General features: G+C 38.5%; 1 protein-coding gene across 22 annotated transcripts in view; it reads right to left on the reverse strand.

Annotated features, from left to right (window-relative positions):
• Positions 1–17631, reverse strand: part of LOC141582798 (uncharacterized) — a 177988-nt gene that overhangs the window by 65631 nt on the left and 94726 nt on the right. For 16 of the 22 annotated variants that reach the window (XR_012515693.1, XR_012515692.1, XR_012515689.1 and 13 more), the window contains one exon: positions 252–17388. The exons of 3 other annotated variants lie outside the window; for them this stretch is intronic. Coding sequence is in view for 1 of the 19 variants with exons in the window: in XM_074391845.1 (XP_074247946.1) it covers positions 17266–17388 (123 nt within the window). In the remaining 18 variants the exon portion in view is untranslated. The remainder of the gene's footprint in view (positions 1–251; positions 17389–17631) is intronic. 3 more of the 22 variants (XR_012515685.1, XR_012515700.1, XM_074391845.1) reach the window with 3 other exon arrangements.

Raw genomic sequence — 17631 nt, forward strand, 5'->3', positions numbered from 1 at the left:
GAATCTACAGAAATGAATTACAAACCCAGAAAATGGTTATGATGTAGCTATATGTGTGAAAGGGAAATATCTCCGCCCCCAAATCACTAAGTTAAGGGAAAAGTCAAGCTCCGAACTGCTTAGAGTAAACCAGGCTGCCAGTCTATTCATTGTCATTCCTCTGCTTACCTGAGATAAATACGTATCTGATTGCCTCCTTTGGAAGCGTTATTCGGTAAGTCAAAAAATGCAATGGTGTGTCTGTCACCTACCTGTGACCTGGAAGCCTCCTATTTACTGTGAGATGTTCTACTTTTACTTCGAGTTATCCCACTTTTCCAGACCAAACCGAAGAAATGTTCATCTTACGTATGTTGCTCCATGTCTGGTGTCTCCTTAAATATAAAAATCAAGCTGTGCTTGGACCACCTCGGGCACATGTCACCAGTACCTCCTGAGGCCATATGATGTGTGCGCATCCTCACCCTTGGCTAAAATAACTTTCTAAATTGCCTGAGACCTGTATCCAATTTTGGGGGTCCACACAGAAGACATTTTATTATTTTATTGATCAGTACTAATAATTCATAAACAAATGTGTGTGGGGATTACAACGTTAATAGAAGTAATAACAATATGATAAAGAATGTAGTGAATTGTAAGCATACTCTCATAAGATGTTTTACCTATACATAAACTAGTATAATATTCCTTGAGGACAGAGTGTGATAAATTAAATATGAACTTTGTAAACCCCAGAGCAAGCACTATTTTTTTAAAAAGTGATCTAACTAATAAGCCAAGAGTAGAGAAAATATAAGTGAATGATAAAATCTCTAAATGCACCATCAGGCAGAAAAACAGAAAAATTAGGAATCAGAAAAGGATGAAACATGGAAAACAACTAGAAAGCCAGTTGACTTAAATGCATGTATATGAAAATTATTTTCATATCCATGATCTAAATGCTTCAATTAAGACAGAAATTGGCAAATTACATAAAAATAGGAAACAACATTATACATTGTAAAATAATCCCATTTTAAAAATGAAGACTTTTGTGAAAGTTGGGTAAAAGTTAAAGGATGGAAAATATGTTAATGCATCACTAAATCTTACAGCTACAAATTCGTAGACCTATTATTGTTAATAATACACACAAACTGAGGGAGGCAGAGAGAGAGAGAGAGAGAGAGAGAGAGAGAGATGCCAACCAAATAAATGCAGTATAAAGGATCATGGAGGTAAGAAAAATAAAATGAGATTCCTTGTCTTCCAGCCCATTATCTGTCCTGATTCTCTCTCATATTAATTTCTATGGGTTCTTGTAACTCCATAGCCTGAGACATAAATGAAATTTCTGCTCTCTCCAACCTGGTACCCGCTGACTCTTCTCCATCTCTTTGCATCCAGGGTGTTTTATTCTGTAATTTTTCCGTTCCAATTTAGGCCTGTGATTCATAGCTGGAAATTTATGATAAAAGAAAGCTTTGCTGAGTGGTTGGTCCTTTCTACTTAACCACCAATTTAAATTTCTTTTTCTCCTTAATTTTGTTTTTACTTTGTTTCTTTGAGACAGGGTCTCAGTGTGAAATTCAGGCTGGAAAACAGTGGCGCAATCTCCATTCACTGAAACACCAGCCTCCCAGATTCAAGGGAGTCTCCTGGATGAGCCTCCTGAATGGCCAGGATTACAACAAAACAAAACCAAAATCTGCATGTTCACATCTCACTGAGGGCAGGATGTAAAGGTGAGTGCTGGGGACCAGAAGCTGCAAAGTCTTGGTGGCCATGTGAAGGCATACTCCTATATGGACTTAAATAAAGGTTGCATGAATGGGGACCATTTGGTCTGGGATGACACATCCAACCATTCAGCGTGCAGTGCCCTTCGCAAGGAGCTGTCATTCATGTGGACTAAAACGTGAATGGCGGCTTCTTGAGAAGAGTAATGTACAGCATGTACTGCGCACGTGGTGTCCCTGGGGATGGGGCTGTAGCTGCAAGCACAGTGATGCCTGTTTTGGGTCCTGTGCACCCACTCTTCAGTGCGGGGCTACTTCAAGGAACTTTTTGGGCCTTCTAGGAGACTATACATAGGAACAGTGAACTCCTAGAAAAACACATCCATGCAGGTTTTTCAAGAATTTCTCTCTTTTTGCCAAATGAGGCTTGGGTTAAATGAGAAAGTCACTGTGTAGAGACCACAGCCATTGCTCGTCGGCTGAGAGGTTTTACTCCAGCTTCCCAAATTCTCTAATCTTTTCTCAGCTATCAACTAGCCATCATTTGCAAAGCTCCTCCTTTAGAGCTCCCAAAAGCTCTCCTGCTTCTTAGATCCCTTCATTGCTGATCAACAGTGTTTGTTTTCTCTCAAGTACTAAAAGATTTTCTGGTTAACCTTTAAAATACGTTCCTAAGCTTTATGTCACCAATTCATGAAGTGGTAAGCTAAGTCCACCCAAGAATATTTACCTCTTTTTAATTATGTTTTTGTCCGTATTTTTAAAGAATATATTTGAAGAGCAGAAGGGTATGATAGAATTAATACTCAAGAGATAGCTGCTAGGCTTCTCTCCCAATTTGCTTGTGTTGACACTTCTTAATGTCATGGGGAGAGATAGAGGGACATGAACACAGGCGCACACACACACACACACTCTAACACACACACACACACACACACACACACACACACACACACACACAGTGGGCACAAGAGAAAGACAAGTGCCAGACTGGGTGAGACACTTTGCAGCATGAAACTAGAATGCATGTTTAGGAAGTAAATAATAAATAAGCTACTTATATTGTGGAAATGTGTAAAAAATGTTATAGATAGTAAGTGATTACTACAATTTTTATTCCAACTGAATTAGAGGCTACAGCAGATACACCAAAAGTAAGAAACTCTAAAAAACAATTTCTATATGGTTACAGGCAGGATTTCAGTTTGTTTTTTCTAGAATCAGAATGTATGAATATGTACAAGACCATTAATAGCTTAACATAAAAAAAATCTATTGAAATATCTTTTCCATAATGAAAACAATTGTAATAATAGAATATGCAGACTCTTTGCTTTTTGGGGTGTGGAGCGGCATTCTAAACAGTAAAAGAAATTCTGTCAGCTGGAAATACTGTATGTACATAGAATTTTTGAAAGTGATAACTTTTTAGTATATAGTTTCTAAAAATAAATTACAGTGAATACATGTTTACTTATGTAACTTGAAGTGATAGCCTAAAATCAAAGAAAAGTAAGAGTTAGTTGATACAGCACATTTATGATTTCTCAAAAGGAATAGTATATTCACTGGTATTTATGGTTTTTCTTTGACTGAAAGACTTTTTTTTTTTTATTACTCAGCCAATTTTCTTCCTATTTCTTAAGGTTTACCTGATGTAACAATGGTATATTTTTAAAGTATACAACATGATGTTTTGATATATCTATTCGTTATGTAATGATTAAAACAGGCAAATTGAAACATAACTTAATATAAACTATTTAAGTGTAACTGTATAGAAAAATTACCAGATCTCTGTGGTAGGCATAATAATAACTTCCCTCTAAAAGATGTTTACAGAGGAAACCCTGAACTCAAGAATATCACATTTTACTGCCTACTTCCCAATGCAAAAGCTGCTTCCACATTTTTAGGTATCTGTAAATGGCTGAGGTTGTGTAGGCTGTACAGGACGCATGGCAAGGAGGGCCTCTGTTAACTTTCAGATATCCAAGAGGCAAGGGCGGACCTAGCTCCTCACATGGCCAGAACAGGATGAAGGCATGGGGGAGGTGCTACACACTGTTTAACAACCATATCTCATGAGAACTCACTCTCATAAGAACAGCATCACAGGGATGGTGCTAGACTACTCATGGGAATTCCACCACCATGATCCAATTAACTCCCACCAGGCCCCACCTCCAACATTGGGGATCACTACTCAACAAGAGATGTGGGTAGGAACACAGACCCAAACAACATCACTACTGGAAAAGTACACTTCACGGTGAACAAATGAGGAGTTTCAGCACAGAGCTAGAAACTGTGAGAAATGGCTATGTTAGAAACAAGCAAACCAACTATTTTGAGACAATTTTTTTTGATGGGCTCACAATTATCTCTATAAGAACCACAAAAATGACATAATTTTTTCAAATAAAGAACATTTTGATTATTCACCCCAGTAGAAATGCATTACAAGGCATGTTAACACATTTCCTCAGGCAGAGAACATACCAGGTAGAAACGTGAATCTACACAAATAAAAACCCAGAAAATAATCAAGCTGAAGATTTGGATGTGAAGGGGAAATATCTCAGACCCCAAATCACTAAGTTAAAGGGAAAAGTCAAGCTGAGAACTGCTTAGGGCAAACCTGCCTCCCATTCTATTCAGTCATCCCTCTGCTCACTGAAATAAATGCTTATCTGACTGCCTCCTTTGCAAAGGTGAATCAGTAACTCGAAAGGATGTGACCTTTTGTCTGTCACCTACCTGTGACCTGAGAGCCTCCGCACCGCACTAGGTGTTCCACTTTTGCTCTGAGTTGTCCCTCCTTTCCAGACCAGACTGAACAAATGTTCATCTTACATATGTTGATAGATGTTTCATGTCTCCCTAAAATGTCTAAAACCAAGCTGTACTGGTCATGCATGGTGGTTCATACCTGTAATCCCTTCCCTTTGGGAGGCTGATGCAGGCAGATCTCTTCAGGTCAGGATTTTAAGACCAGCCTGGCCAACGTGGTGAAACACCATCACTACTAAAAACAAACCTTAGCCTGGCATGGAGGTGGTGCCTATAATCCCAGCTATTTGGGAACCTGAGGTGAGAGAATCCCTTGAATCTGGAAGCCAGTGGTTATAGTGATCCCAGATAAAGCCCCTGGCACTCCAGCCTGGGCACAGAACGAGACTAAAACCACCAACAACAAAGAAACCCAAACCAAGATGTGCTCTGAGCACCTTGGGCACATGTCACCAGGACCACTTGAAGCTGTGTCACGCTTACATATTCTCACCATTGGCAAAATTAACTTTCTAAATTAAGTTAGACCTGTCTCAAATTTTGGGAGTTGCCACAGAGGACATTTTATTACTATTGTATTCGTCAGTAATTAACAGCCTAAACAAGCAATGTGTGTGTGGATTAGAACTTTCATAAAATTAATTAACAACAAAATGACAAAGGATGGGGTGAACTGTAAGCATATTATCATAAGATTTTTAAACTGTACATAAACTAGTATAATATTCTTTGAAGATAGAGTGTGATGAATTAAATATGAACTTTGTAAATGCTAGAGAAACCACTGCATTTTTAAAGTGACCTAATAAGCCAAGAATGGAGAAAATATAACAGAAGCATATAAATAGTAAATCCACTATAAGGCAGAAAAACAGGAAAACTAGAAATAAAAAAAAGATGAAACAGAAAACAACTTGTAAGCCAGTAGATTTAAATACGTGTATATAAATCATTATGCTAATATAAATGATCTAAATGCTTCAATTAACGTAGAAATGGTCAAATTCCATAATAATAAGAAACAACCGTATACCTTCTAAAAGAAACCCATGTTAAATATGAAGACCTATATGAAAGTTGGGTAAAAGCATAAAAGGATGGAAAAAATATTAATGCAAACACTAAATATTAGAGTTAAAAAATCATAGAGCTATTACTGTTCACACACACACACACACACACACACACACACACACACACAGAGAGAGAGAGAGAGAGAGAGAGAGAGAGAGAGAGACCAAATAAGTGAACTATAAAGAATCATGGAGCTAAGAGAAATTAAATAGCATTTCTTATCTTCCAGCCCATTATCTGTCTACAAGACAGATGTCTCTCATATTAATTTCTATGGGTTCTTCCCCCGAATAGCCTGAAGACCAAATGAAATTTCTGCTCTCTCCAACCTGGTATCCTCTGACTCTTCACTTATTTGCATCTAGGTTATTGTATTCTGTGGTTCTTTCCTTGGAATTTAGGTTTCTGCAGCACAGTTGGAGTTTTAGGACAACAGGAAGATTTGCTGGGTGGTTGGTTCTTCTACTTAAACAGTACTTTTAAGGTTTTCTCTGTTTGATTTTCTTTCTGTTTTTGTTTTGAGACAGAGTCTCACTTTGTAATTCATCCTGGAGTACAGTGGCAGGATCTCTGCTGACCAAACCTCTGCCTTCCAGGTTCAAGGGATTCTCCTGCCTCAGCCTACTCAGTAGCAGAGATTAAAAGAAACCAAAACAAAAATCTACGTGTTAAAATTTCACTCCAGGCAGGATGAAAGGGACAGCACTAGGGGCTGGAATTTCCCTAGTTCCTTGGCATAAATCTTGGTGGTCATGCAAACGCATAATACTTCTATAAAGACATCAATAAAAGCTGCATGAATAGGGAGCACTTGGTCTGGGATGCCACATTCAGCCATTCAGCGTGCAGTGCCTTTCTCAAGAAGGTGTTATTCATGTGAACTAAACTATGATATCACCTTTTTGAGAAGAGTAATGTACAGCATGTACTGCACACGTGGTGTCCCTGGGGATGGGCCTGTAGCTACAAGCACAGTGATGCCTGTTTTGGGTCCTATGCACCCACTCTTCAGTGCGGGGCTACTTCAAGGAACTTTTTAGGTCTTTCATGAGACTATATATAGGAACAGTGGACTCCTGAGAAAACACATCCACTCAGGTTCTTTAAGAATTTATCTATTTTTTCAAATGAGGCTTGAATCAAATAAGAAAGACATTGCATTGAGGCCACAGCCATTGTTGTCACCTGAGAGATTTCACTCCAGTTTCCCAGATTCTCTAAATTTTCTCACTTATCAACTAGTCATCATTTGCAAGGCTCCTCCTTTAGAGCTCCCAACAGACTCTCCTGCCTCTTTTTTTTTTTTTTTTTTTTTTTTGAGACGGAGTTTCGCTCTTGTTACCCAGGCTGGAGTGCAATGGCGCGATCTCGGCTCACCGCAACCTCCGCCTCCTGGGTTCAGGCAATTCTCCTGCCTCAGCTTCCTGAGTAGCTGGGATTACGGGCACGCGCCACCACGCCCAGCTAGTTTTTTGTATTTTTAGTAGAGACGGGGTTTCACCATGTTGACCAGGATGGTCTCGATCTCTCGACCTCGTGATCCACCCGCCTCGGCCTCCCAAAGTGCTGGGATTACAGGCTTGAGCCACCGCGCCCGGCCCTCTCCTGCCTCTTAGGTACCTTCATTGCTGATCCACAGTGTCCATTTTCTCTCAAAGACAAATACATTTTCTGATTGACTTTTAAAATATCTTTTGAAGCTTTATGTACCTATGCTTTTCCAGAGTCAACTACAAGCTGTCAATGGAACTAGTATTCTAGGGTCTGGAGAATGTTGGTCCTCCTCTCACAGCTCCACTAGGCAGGACTCCAGTGTGGACTCCGTGTGGTGGTTCCAACACCACATTTCTCCTCTGCATTGCCCTAGTAAAGGTTCTCCATGAGGACTACACCCCTGCTTTAGGCTTCTGCCTGGACATTCATGGTTTTCCATATATCCTCTGATATCTAGGCCGAGGATTCCAAGCTTCACCTCTTGCTCTGTGCACCCACAGGCTTAACACCTAGTGGAAGCCACCAAGTATCACCATTTGCACTAATTAAACCTGAAGCTAAAGCTTTTTGGGAGAAACTTTGGGCTCATTCAGGCACTGCAGCAGCTAGGATATCAGGAAGAGTGTACAGGGCAGTAGGGCTCTGGGTGTGGCCCATGAAAGCATGCTCCAATCCTAGGCTTCTGGACCTGTGATAGGAGGAGAGGCTACTGCAGAGGTCTCTGAAATACCTTTGAGGCCTCCCCATTGTCTTGGCTATTAACATTCAGCTCCTTGTTTCTTAAGCAGATTTTCGCAGCTAGCTTGAATTCCTCCCCCAAAAATAGGTTGTTCTTTTCTACCATGTGGCCAGGCTCCAAATTTTCAAAACCTTTATACTCTGCTTTCCTTTTAAATACAAGTGACAGTTTTACATCATTTTTTTGTCGACACACATGACCATAGGCTGTAAGAAGCAACCAGGCCCCATCTTGAATGCTATGCTGCTTAGAAATTTCTTCTGCCAGAAATCCTTAATCACCACTGTCAAGTTCAAAAGTTCCCCAAATCCCTAGGGCAGGGGCAAAATGCCACCAGTTTATGGCTATTCCATAAGAAAAGTGATCTTTACTCCACATCCATATAAGTTCCAAATTTCCATCTGAGACCTCCTCAGCCTGTTCTTCAGTGTCCATATGACTATCAGCCACCTAGTGACAACCCATTAAACAAGACTTTAAGAAACTTCAACTTTTCCTTCATTTTTCTGTCTTCTTCTGAGCCCTCCAAACTATTTCAGCCTCTGCCTGATACCCAATGCAAAAGCTACTTCCACATTTTCAGGTATCTGTAATTAACTCGTTGTTCTGTAGGCAGTACCGGAAGCATGGTTGGGAGGCCTCAGGAAACTTGCAATCATAGAAGAGGCAAGGGAGGAGCTTCCCCTTCACACGGCCAGAAAATGAAGAGAGAGGGGGCGGTGCTACACACTGTTTAACAAACACGTTTCATGAGAACTCACTATCATGAGAACAGTACGAAAAGGATGGTGCTAGACCATTCCTGAGAATTCCACCACCTTGGCCCAATCACCTCCCACCAGGCACCACCTCCAACATTGGGGATTACAATTCAACATGAGATATGGGTGGGAACACAGATGCAAACTGTATCACTATTAGAAAAAGTAGACATCACGGATAAGCAAATAAGGAATTTCAGCACTGAGATAGGAACTGTAACAAATAGTTATTTTAGAAAACAGCAAACTATTTTGAGAGAGAAATATTTCTTTCAGTGGGCTTTCAATTATCACTATAATAAATACAAAAATGACATGATAATTTTTTCAGACAAACACTTTGATTATTCACCTGAGTAGAAATGCATTACCAGACATGTTAACACATTCTTCTCAGGCAGAAAAAATAACAGGCAGAAATGTGAATCTACACAAACGAATTACAAACCAAGAAAATGGTAAGCATGCAGATATGGATGTGAAAGGGAAATACCTCCGCCCCTAAATCACTAAGTTAAGGGAAAATTCTGGGTGGAAACTGCTTAGAGTAAACCAGGCTCCCAATCTATTCACTGTCATTCCTCTGCTCACTGAGATAAATGCATATCTGATTGCTTCTTTTGGAAAGATTAATCAGTAAGTCAAAAGAATATAATTGTTTGTCTGTCATCTACCTGTGACCTGGAAGCCTCCTATCTACCTTGAGATGTTCCTCTTTTGCTTCCAGTTGTCCCTCCTTTCCAGACCAGGCTGAAAAAATGTTCATCCTACATGTTGTCCATATCTGGTCTCTCCCAAAATATAAAAACCAAGCTGTGCTTGGAACACATTGGGCACATGTCACCAGTACCTCCTGAGGCTGTGTCATGGGTGTGCCTCCTCACCCTTGGCTAAAGTAACTTTCTAAATTGCCTGAGACCTGTTTCCAATTTTGGGGGTCCACACCGAGGACATGTTATTATTATTGTATTGATCAGTCACTAATAATTCATAGTGTAAATGAAGATGTGTGTAGGTATTACAACTTGAATAAAAGTAATAATATGATAAAGAATGTAGTGAATCATAAGCATACTATCATAAGATGTTTTAACTATACATATACTACTATAATATTCTTTGAGGACAGAGTGTGATGTATTAAATATGAACTATTTAAACCTTAGAGCAACCACTATTTTTTTTAAAGTGACCTACCTAATAAGCCAAAAGTAGAGAAAAAATAACTGAATGATAAAAATACTAAATCCACCATCAGGTAGAAAAACAGGAAAATTAGGAATCAGAAAAGAATGAAACATGGAAAACAACTAGAAAGCCAGTTGAATTAAATGCATGTATATAAAACTATTTTAATATACATGATCTAAATGCTTTAATTAAGACAGAAATTGTCAAATTACTTAAAAATACCAAACAATGTTATACTTTGTAAAATAATCCCATTTTAAAAATGAAGACCTTTGTGAAAGTTGGGTAAAAGTTAAATGATGAAAAATACGTAATCACTAAATCTTACAGGTACAAAATCTTGGGGCTATTAATTGTTAATAACACACACAAACTGAGAGAGGGAGAGAAGCCAACCAAATAAATGAAGTATAAAGAATCATGGAGGTAAGAGAAATAAAATAGCATTTCTTGTCTTCCAGCCCGTTATCTGTTCTGATTTTCTCTAATATTAATTTCTATGGGTTCTTGTAACTTCATAGCCTTAGAAATAAATGAAATTTCTGCTCTCTCCAACCTGGGACCCTCTGACACTTCTCCACTTCTTTCCATCCAGGTTGTTGTATTCTATGATTTTTCCATTGGAATTTAGGTCTGTGCATCATAGCTGGAGATTTAGAACAGAAACCTTGGCTGAGTGTCAAATTTATTTTTTATTTTTTTATTTTGTTTTTACTTCTGTTTCTTTGAGACAGGGTCTCAATTTGAAATTCAGGCAGAAATACAGTGCTGCAATATCTGCTCACTGAAACATCGGCCTCCCAGATTCAAGGGAGTCTCCTGCATCAGGCTCCTGAGTGGCCAGGATTACAACAAAACAAAACCAAAGTCTGCATGTTCATATCTCACTGAGGGCAGGATGTAAAGGTGAGTGCTGGGGGCCAGAAGCTGCATGGTTTCTTGGCATAAGTCTTGGTGGCCATGTGAAGGCACACACCTATATGGACTTAAATAAAGGCTTCATGAATGGGGAGCATTTGGTCTGGGATGCCACATTCAGCCATTCAGCGTGCAGTGCCCTTCACAAGGAGGTGTCATTCATGTGGACTAAAACATGAATCCCACCTTCTTGTGAAGAGTAATGTACAGCATGTGCTGCGCACGTGGTGTCCCTGGGGATGGGGCTGTAATTGCACGCACAGTGATGCCTGTTTTGGGTCCTGTGCACTCACTCTTCAGTGTGGGGCTACTTCAAGGAACTTTTTGGGCCTTTCATGAGACTATATATAGGAACAGCGGACTTCTGAGAAAACACATCCACTCAGGTTCTTCAAGAATTTATCTATTTTTGCCAAATGAGGCGTGGCTCAAATGAGAAAGACAGTGTATAGAGGCCACAGCCATTGTTCGTCAGCTGAGAGTTTTTACCCCAGATTACCAAATTCTCTAAACTTTCCTCACCTATCAACTAGTCATCATTTGCAAGGCTCCTCCTTTAGAGCTCCCAAAACACTCTCCTGTTTCTTAGATCCCTTCATTGCTCATCTACAGTGTTCATTCTCTATCAAATTCGAAAAGATTTTCTGATTAACCTTTATAATACATTTCTAAGCTTTACTTTACCAATCATAAAGGGGTAAGCATAGTCCACCCAAGAATATTTTCTTCCTTTTAATTATCTATTTGTTCCCATTTTTAAAGAATATATTTGAAGAATGGAAGGGTATGATAGAATTGTTACTCAAGAGACAGCTCCTAGGCTTCTCTCCCCATTTGCTTGTGGTGACACTTCTTAACTCTTAACCTCCTGGGGAGAGATAGAGGGAAATGCATACACAGTCACACACACACACACACACACACGCACGCACGCACACACACACACACACACAGAGAGACAGAGACAGAGAGACAGAGACAGAGACAGAGAAAGACAAGTGCCACACTGTGTGATTCGATCTGCAGCATGAAACTAGTATGCATGTTAGGGAAGCAAGTTATAAGCAAGCTACTTATATTGTGAAAATATGTAAAAAATGTTATACATAGTAAGTGATTAATACAATTTTGTTTCCAACTGAAATAGAGGCTACTGCATATACACCAAAAGACAGAAAGTATAAAAAACAATTGCTATATGGTTACAGGCAGGATTTTTGTTGTTTTAGATTCAAAATGTATGAGTACGTATAAGATCATTCATGTATTCACATGTAAAAAAATCAGTTGAAGTATCCTTTCCATAATGAAAACAATTCTGCTAATAGAATACATAGAATCTTTATTTTTGGAGGGGTGGCATTCTGAAAAGCAAAACAATTCTGTCAGTTGGAAGTATTTTATGTACATAAAATTTTCCTAAGTTATAACTCTTTGTACTATATAATTTCTAAAACTCTATTCTAGTAAATGCATGTTTACTTATATAATTTTAAGTGATATCCAGAAATGAAAGAGAATTTAGTTGTTATCATATCTCTTTCATGATTTCTCCAGAAGAGTAGTATATTCACTGCTATTTATGGTTTTTCCTTCAGTGAAACACTCTTTTGTACTATTCAGCCTTTATCTTCCAAATTATTAAGGTTTACATGATATAACAACTGTATATATTTAAGGGGTACAACATGTTTTGAAATATGTGTACATTATGAAATGATTAAATCAAGCCAATTGAAACATAAACTAATATACACATAAAATATTTTGGTGAAACTTTGTAGAAAAACTACGAGATCTCTGTGGTATGCAGAATAATAGTTCCCCTTTAAAAGATGTTTACAGAGAAACCTTTGAACTCAAACACATCACATTTTATGATAGAAAGAAATTAGCAGGTGTGATTAAATATTTTGAGACTGGAATTATCCTAGATTATCTAGGTGAGCCCAACAGAATCACAAGGGCCCTTGTAAGTAGGAGGAAGGTGAACAGAATAAGAGAAACATTGGAAAATGCTATAGTGTTGACTAGAGGTGAAGGTAAAGGCCATGAGCCAAAGAGTGGAGAAAGGAACTAGAATCTAAAACACATAATCAAGTAGATTGTCCCCTAGAGCCAACAGGAGGAACAAAGCCCTGCCAATGCCTTAATTTTAGTGGAGATAAACCAAATTTAGATTTTCTGACCTTTAAACGCTATTATAATAAATGTGTGTTGTTGTAAACAACTAAAGTTGTGGCAATTTTTTACGGTATCAATAGGAAATTATTTTTAAAACATATATATGGTAAGAGTATAAAGACACTAAGATAATCAAATAATTACTAAATTTAGAGGAGTATATTTATAGATTGAAGGATTCAAATCTATAGATTTATAGAGGTCTACTGATCTATAGAGTTAATGCAATTCCAACCAATGTCACAGAAAAATATTTGAAGATATTAGCAGGATGATTCTAAAACTGATATAAAGGCAAAAAAACTAGAATATTCAAAACAATATGAAGGAGAATCACAAAGTTGGAGAATTTACACTTGTAATTTCCAGAATTACTGCCTAAGTAGATTAACCAGTGTAGTATGTTACTGAAAAAGGATGGAAAAGTAGAATAGAAGGACCAGAAATATCCCTACCTGTCACTAATTCATTTTGCCTAAGCTGTAAAGTCAATCGAATGAGGAAATAGTAGTATTTCAACAAGAAGTTGCTGGGAAATGTCACATACATATAAAAAATACGAACCTTGCTCCCTATTTCATACCACATACAGAAATTAACACAGTCTTAGGCCAAAATGTCAAACTATCAAATTTCATAACAAGGAAAATATGTTTGACCATTATTATATATGATATCAACATGTGAAAATAAAATGTATTAAAAATAAGTTGATAAAATAGACTGAAAAAATTAAAATTTGTCTTCAAATAAGATCAGAGATAATTAAAAAAGCAAACTACAGAATACTAAAAATGTATGTAATTTAATGTTATAACAAAAATATATCCAGCATAATTACATACAATTTAGCACTCCTGTGTATACTAAGAATTTTACTACTTTTTAAAAATCATCTGTGTTTTTAAATAAAACGTTAGCTCTATGAGCATGTTTTTAATCTGTTTTGATCTGTGTTATAGTCTTAGCACATGAAAAACCTGGTGAAATGGTTATTCATTCTGGGCCTTCCTTGCTATAGTATAATTTTGTAACTTCATTAATTTGAATATATTAGTTTATCCTCCGTAATTTATAATAAGTTAACATTTATTAGGGTTAAGAGTCAGGAACATGAAACGCAAGAACTCTTACTGAACAGGCTGAGTATATATATAAATTTAGGGATTTCCAAAGAGGAAAAATAACTGTCAAAAACAAATTTTACACTTTTAAAATTATTCTTATATCAGAATTTTGTCAAAGAAAAATATATTTTTGTTGATATCTTTTTTTTCTGACCATGAGCATAATTCATATTTATTTCAGAACAACATGGAAAACACATAAAAGGTATGAAATATGTGAATAGGACTAATGACATAATACCATCATAACAGTAACATCATAATGTGGATACAGTATTTGATAAAATTTAGATGTGGATCTTTCCACACATTTATATGTATTTAGACTTAGATTTTAGGTTGGGGTCAAAAATTTGTGCAATTCTCTTATAAATGATTTCAAATAATGCATCATGAATATTTTATAAAAACATTGAGTAGCCTAGTAGATGATTTTTAAACATGATTTTATGTGTCATCTTTTGTTCTATCATATAATGTTCTTATTGATGTTTTACTTGATTTTATAGCATTTTAAATATTTTCAGTGTTTTCTAAGCCTTTTCTTCTTTCTCTCAGATTTACTAAAATATTCCATTTTAAGTAGTAGTTTATTTCCGCTGTTTAATTTCACCAGCATTCCACCCCCATGATTCAGTCACCTCCTGAGAGGCCCCACCTCCAACACTGGGGATTACAATTCAACCTAAGATTTGGGTGGGGACAGTGATCTGGACTTTATAATTCTGCCCTGGCACCTCCCAAACCTTATGTCCTTGTCACTTTGTAAAATACAATCCCAACAATTGCCCAAAGTATTAAATCATTGAAGAATTAAGTCAAAAGTCCCCAATCCAAAGTCTCACCTGAGACAAGGCTATTGCCTTCTGCCTTTCAGTCTATAAAATAAAAGTAAGTTAATTACTTCTAAGATAGAATGGAGGCATAAGCATTGGGTAAATACTTGTGAGAAATCAGCCAACAGAAAGGGGCTGCAGGTCCTATGCAAGTCTGAAACCCAGTGGGGAAGTCTTTAAACCTTAAATCTACAAAATGATCTCCTTTGATTTCTTGTCCAGGGCACACTGGTGCAAGGGCTGGGCTCCCAAAGCCATGGGCAGATCTAACCCTATGACTTTGCAGGGTCCAGCCCCCAGGGGGCTGGCATTGAGTATGTATGACTTTTCCAGGCTCAGTTACAAGATGTTAATGGAACTAGCATTCTAGGGTCTGGAGGATGTTGGTCCTCCTCTGACAGCTCCAATAGGCAGTGCTCCAGTGTGGACTCTGTGGCAGCTCTAACACCACATTTCCCCTTTGCATTGCCCTAGTAAAGGTTCTCCATGAGGACTAGACCCCTGTTTAGGCTTCTGCCTGGACATCCATGGTTTTCCACACATCTTCTGAAATCTAGGCTGAGGCTCCCAAGCCTCAGCTGTTGCTCTGTGCACCCACAGGATTAACACCTAGTGGAAGCCACCAAGTATCACGGCTTGCACCATCTGAACCTGCGGCTGAAGCTGTATTGGAGACACTTTGGGCTGAGGCAGGCACTGGAGCAGCCAAGATATCAGCAGCAGTGTACAGGGCAGTGGGGCCCTGGTTGTGGCCCATGAAAGCATTCTCCCCTCCAAGGCTTCTCAGCCAGTGATAGGAGTAGAGGCTACTGCAGAGGTCTCTAAAATGCCTTTGCTACCTTCCCATTTTCTTGGCTATTAACATTCAGCTCCTTGTTACTTAAGCTGATTATTGCAGCTAGCTTGAATTCCACCCCAGAAAACAGGTTGTTCTTTTCTACCATGTGGCTAGGCTGCAAAATTTTAAAAACCTTTACACCCTGCTTTCCTTTTAAATATAAGTGCCAGTTTTACACCATGTTTTTGTTGACACACATGAGCATATGCTATTAGCAGCAACCAGGCCCCATCTTGAATGCTATGCTGCTTAGCAATTTCTTCTACCAGAAACCCTAAATCACCACTCTCAAGTTCAAAAGTTCCACAGATCCCTAGGGCAGGGGCACAAGGACACCAGTTTATGGCTAATCAATAAGAATAGTGGAACTTCCATGTAAGTTCCTCATTTCCATCTGAGACCTCCTCAGCCTGGTGTTCAGTGTCCTTATGACTATCAGCCACCTAGGGACAACCCATTAAACAAGTCTTTAGGAAATTTCAACTTTTACTTCATTTTTCTATCTTCTTGTGAGCCCTCCATACTGTTTCAGCCTCTGCCTGATACCCATTGCAGAAGCAGCTTCCACATTTTTAGGTATCTGTAATTGACTCATCGTTCTGTAGGCTGTACAGGAAGCATGGCTGGAAGGCCTCAGGAAACATTCAATCATCAAGGAGGCAAGGGAGGACGTTGCCCCTCACATGGCCAAAAGAGGAGGAAGAGAGATGGGGGAGGTGCTGCACACTGTTTAACAACCACATCTCTTGAGAACTCACTATCATGGGAACGGTACCATAGGGATAGTGTCTGACCATTCCTGAGAATTTCACCCCCATGCTCCAATCACCTCCCACCAGGCGCCACCTCCAATGTTGTGGATTACAATTCAACATGAGATGTGGGTGGGAACATAGATGTAAACGGTATCACTATTGGACAAAGTAGACATCATGGATGAGCAAATAAGGAATTTCAGCACTGAGATAGGAACTGTAACAAATGGTTATGTTAGAAAATAGAAAACTATTTTGAGGCCCAGCGCTGTGGCTCATGCCTGTAATCCTAGCACTTTGGGAGGCCAAGGTGGGTGGATCACCTGAGGTCAGGAATTCAAGACCAGCCTGGCCATCATGGTGAAATACCACCTATAAAAAAAAAAGAAAAGAAAAAAAAAAAACTATTTTGAGAGAGAAATATTTCTTTCGGTGGGCTTACAATTATCACTCTAATAAACACAAAATGACATAATTTTTTCAGACAAATAACATTTCAATTATTCACCCCAGTAGAAATGCATTACCAGACACGTTAACACGTTTTCTCAGGCAGAAAAAATACCAGGCAGAAAGGTGAATCTACACAAACGAATTACAAACCCAGAAAATGGTAAAGATGTAGATATGCATGTGAAAGGGAAATCTCTCCGGCCCCAAATTACCAAGTTAAGGAAAAATTCAGGGTAGAAACTGCTTAGGGTAAACCAGGCTGCCAATCTATTCATTGTCATTCCTCTGCTCACTGAGATAAATGCTTGCCTGATTGCCTCCTTTGGAAGGGTTAATCAGTAAGTCAAAAGAATACAATTTTTTTCTGTCACCAACCTGTGACCGGGAAGCCTCCTATTTACTGTGAGATGTTCCACTTTTGCTTCGAGTTGTCCCACTTTTCCAGACCAAATCGAAGAAATGTTCATCTTACATATGTTGCTCCATGTCTGGTGTCTCCTTAAATATAAAAATCAAGCTGTGCTCGGACCACCTTGGGCACATGTCACCAGTACCTCCTGAGGCCATATGATGTGTGCGCATCCTCATCCTTGGCTAAAATAACTTCCTAAATTGCCTGAGACCTGTATCCAATTTTGGGGGTCCACATATAGAACATTTTATTATTTTATTGATCAGGCACTAATAATTCATAGTGTAAACAAAGATATGTGTAGGGATTACAACTTTAATAAAAGTAAT

Source organism: Saimiri boliviensis, chromosome X, assembly GCF_048565385.1.
Source record: "Saimiri boliviensis isolate mSaiBol1 chromosome X, mSaiBol1.pri, whole genome shotgun sequence".
Taxonomy (NCBI): domain Eukaryota; kingdom Metazoa; phylum Chordata; class Mammalia; order Primates; family Cebidae; genus Saimiri; species Saimiri boliviensis.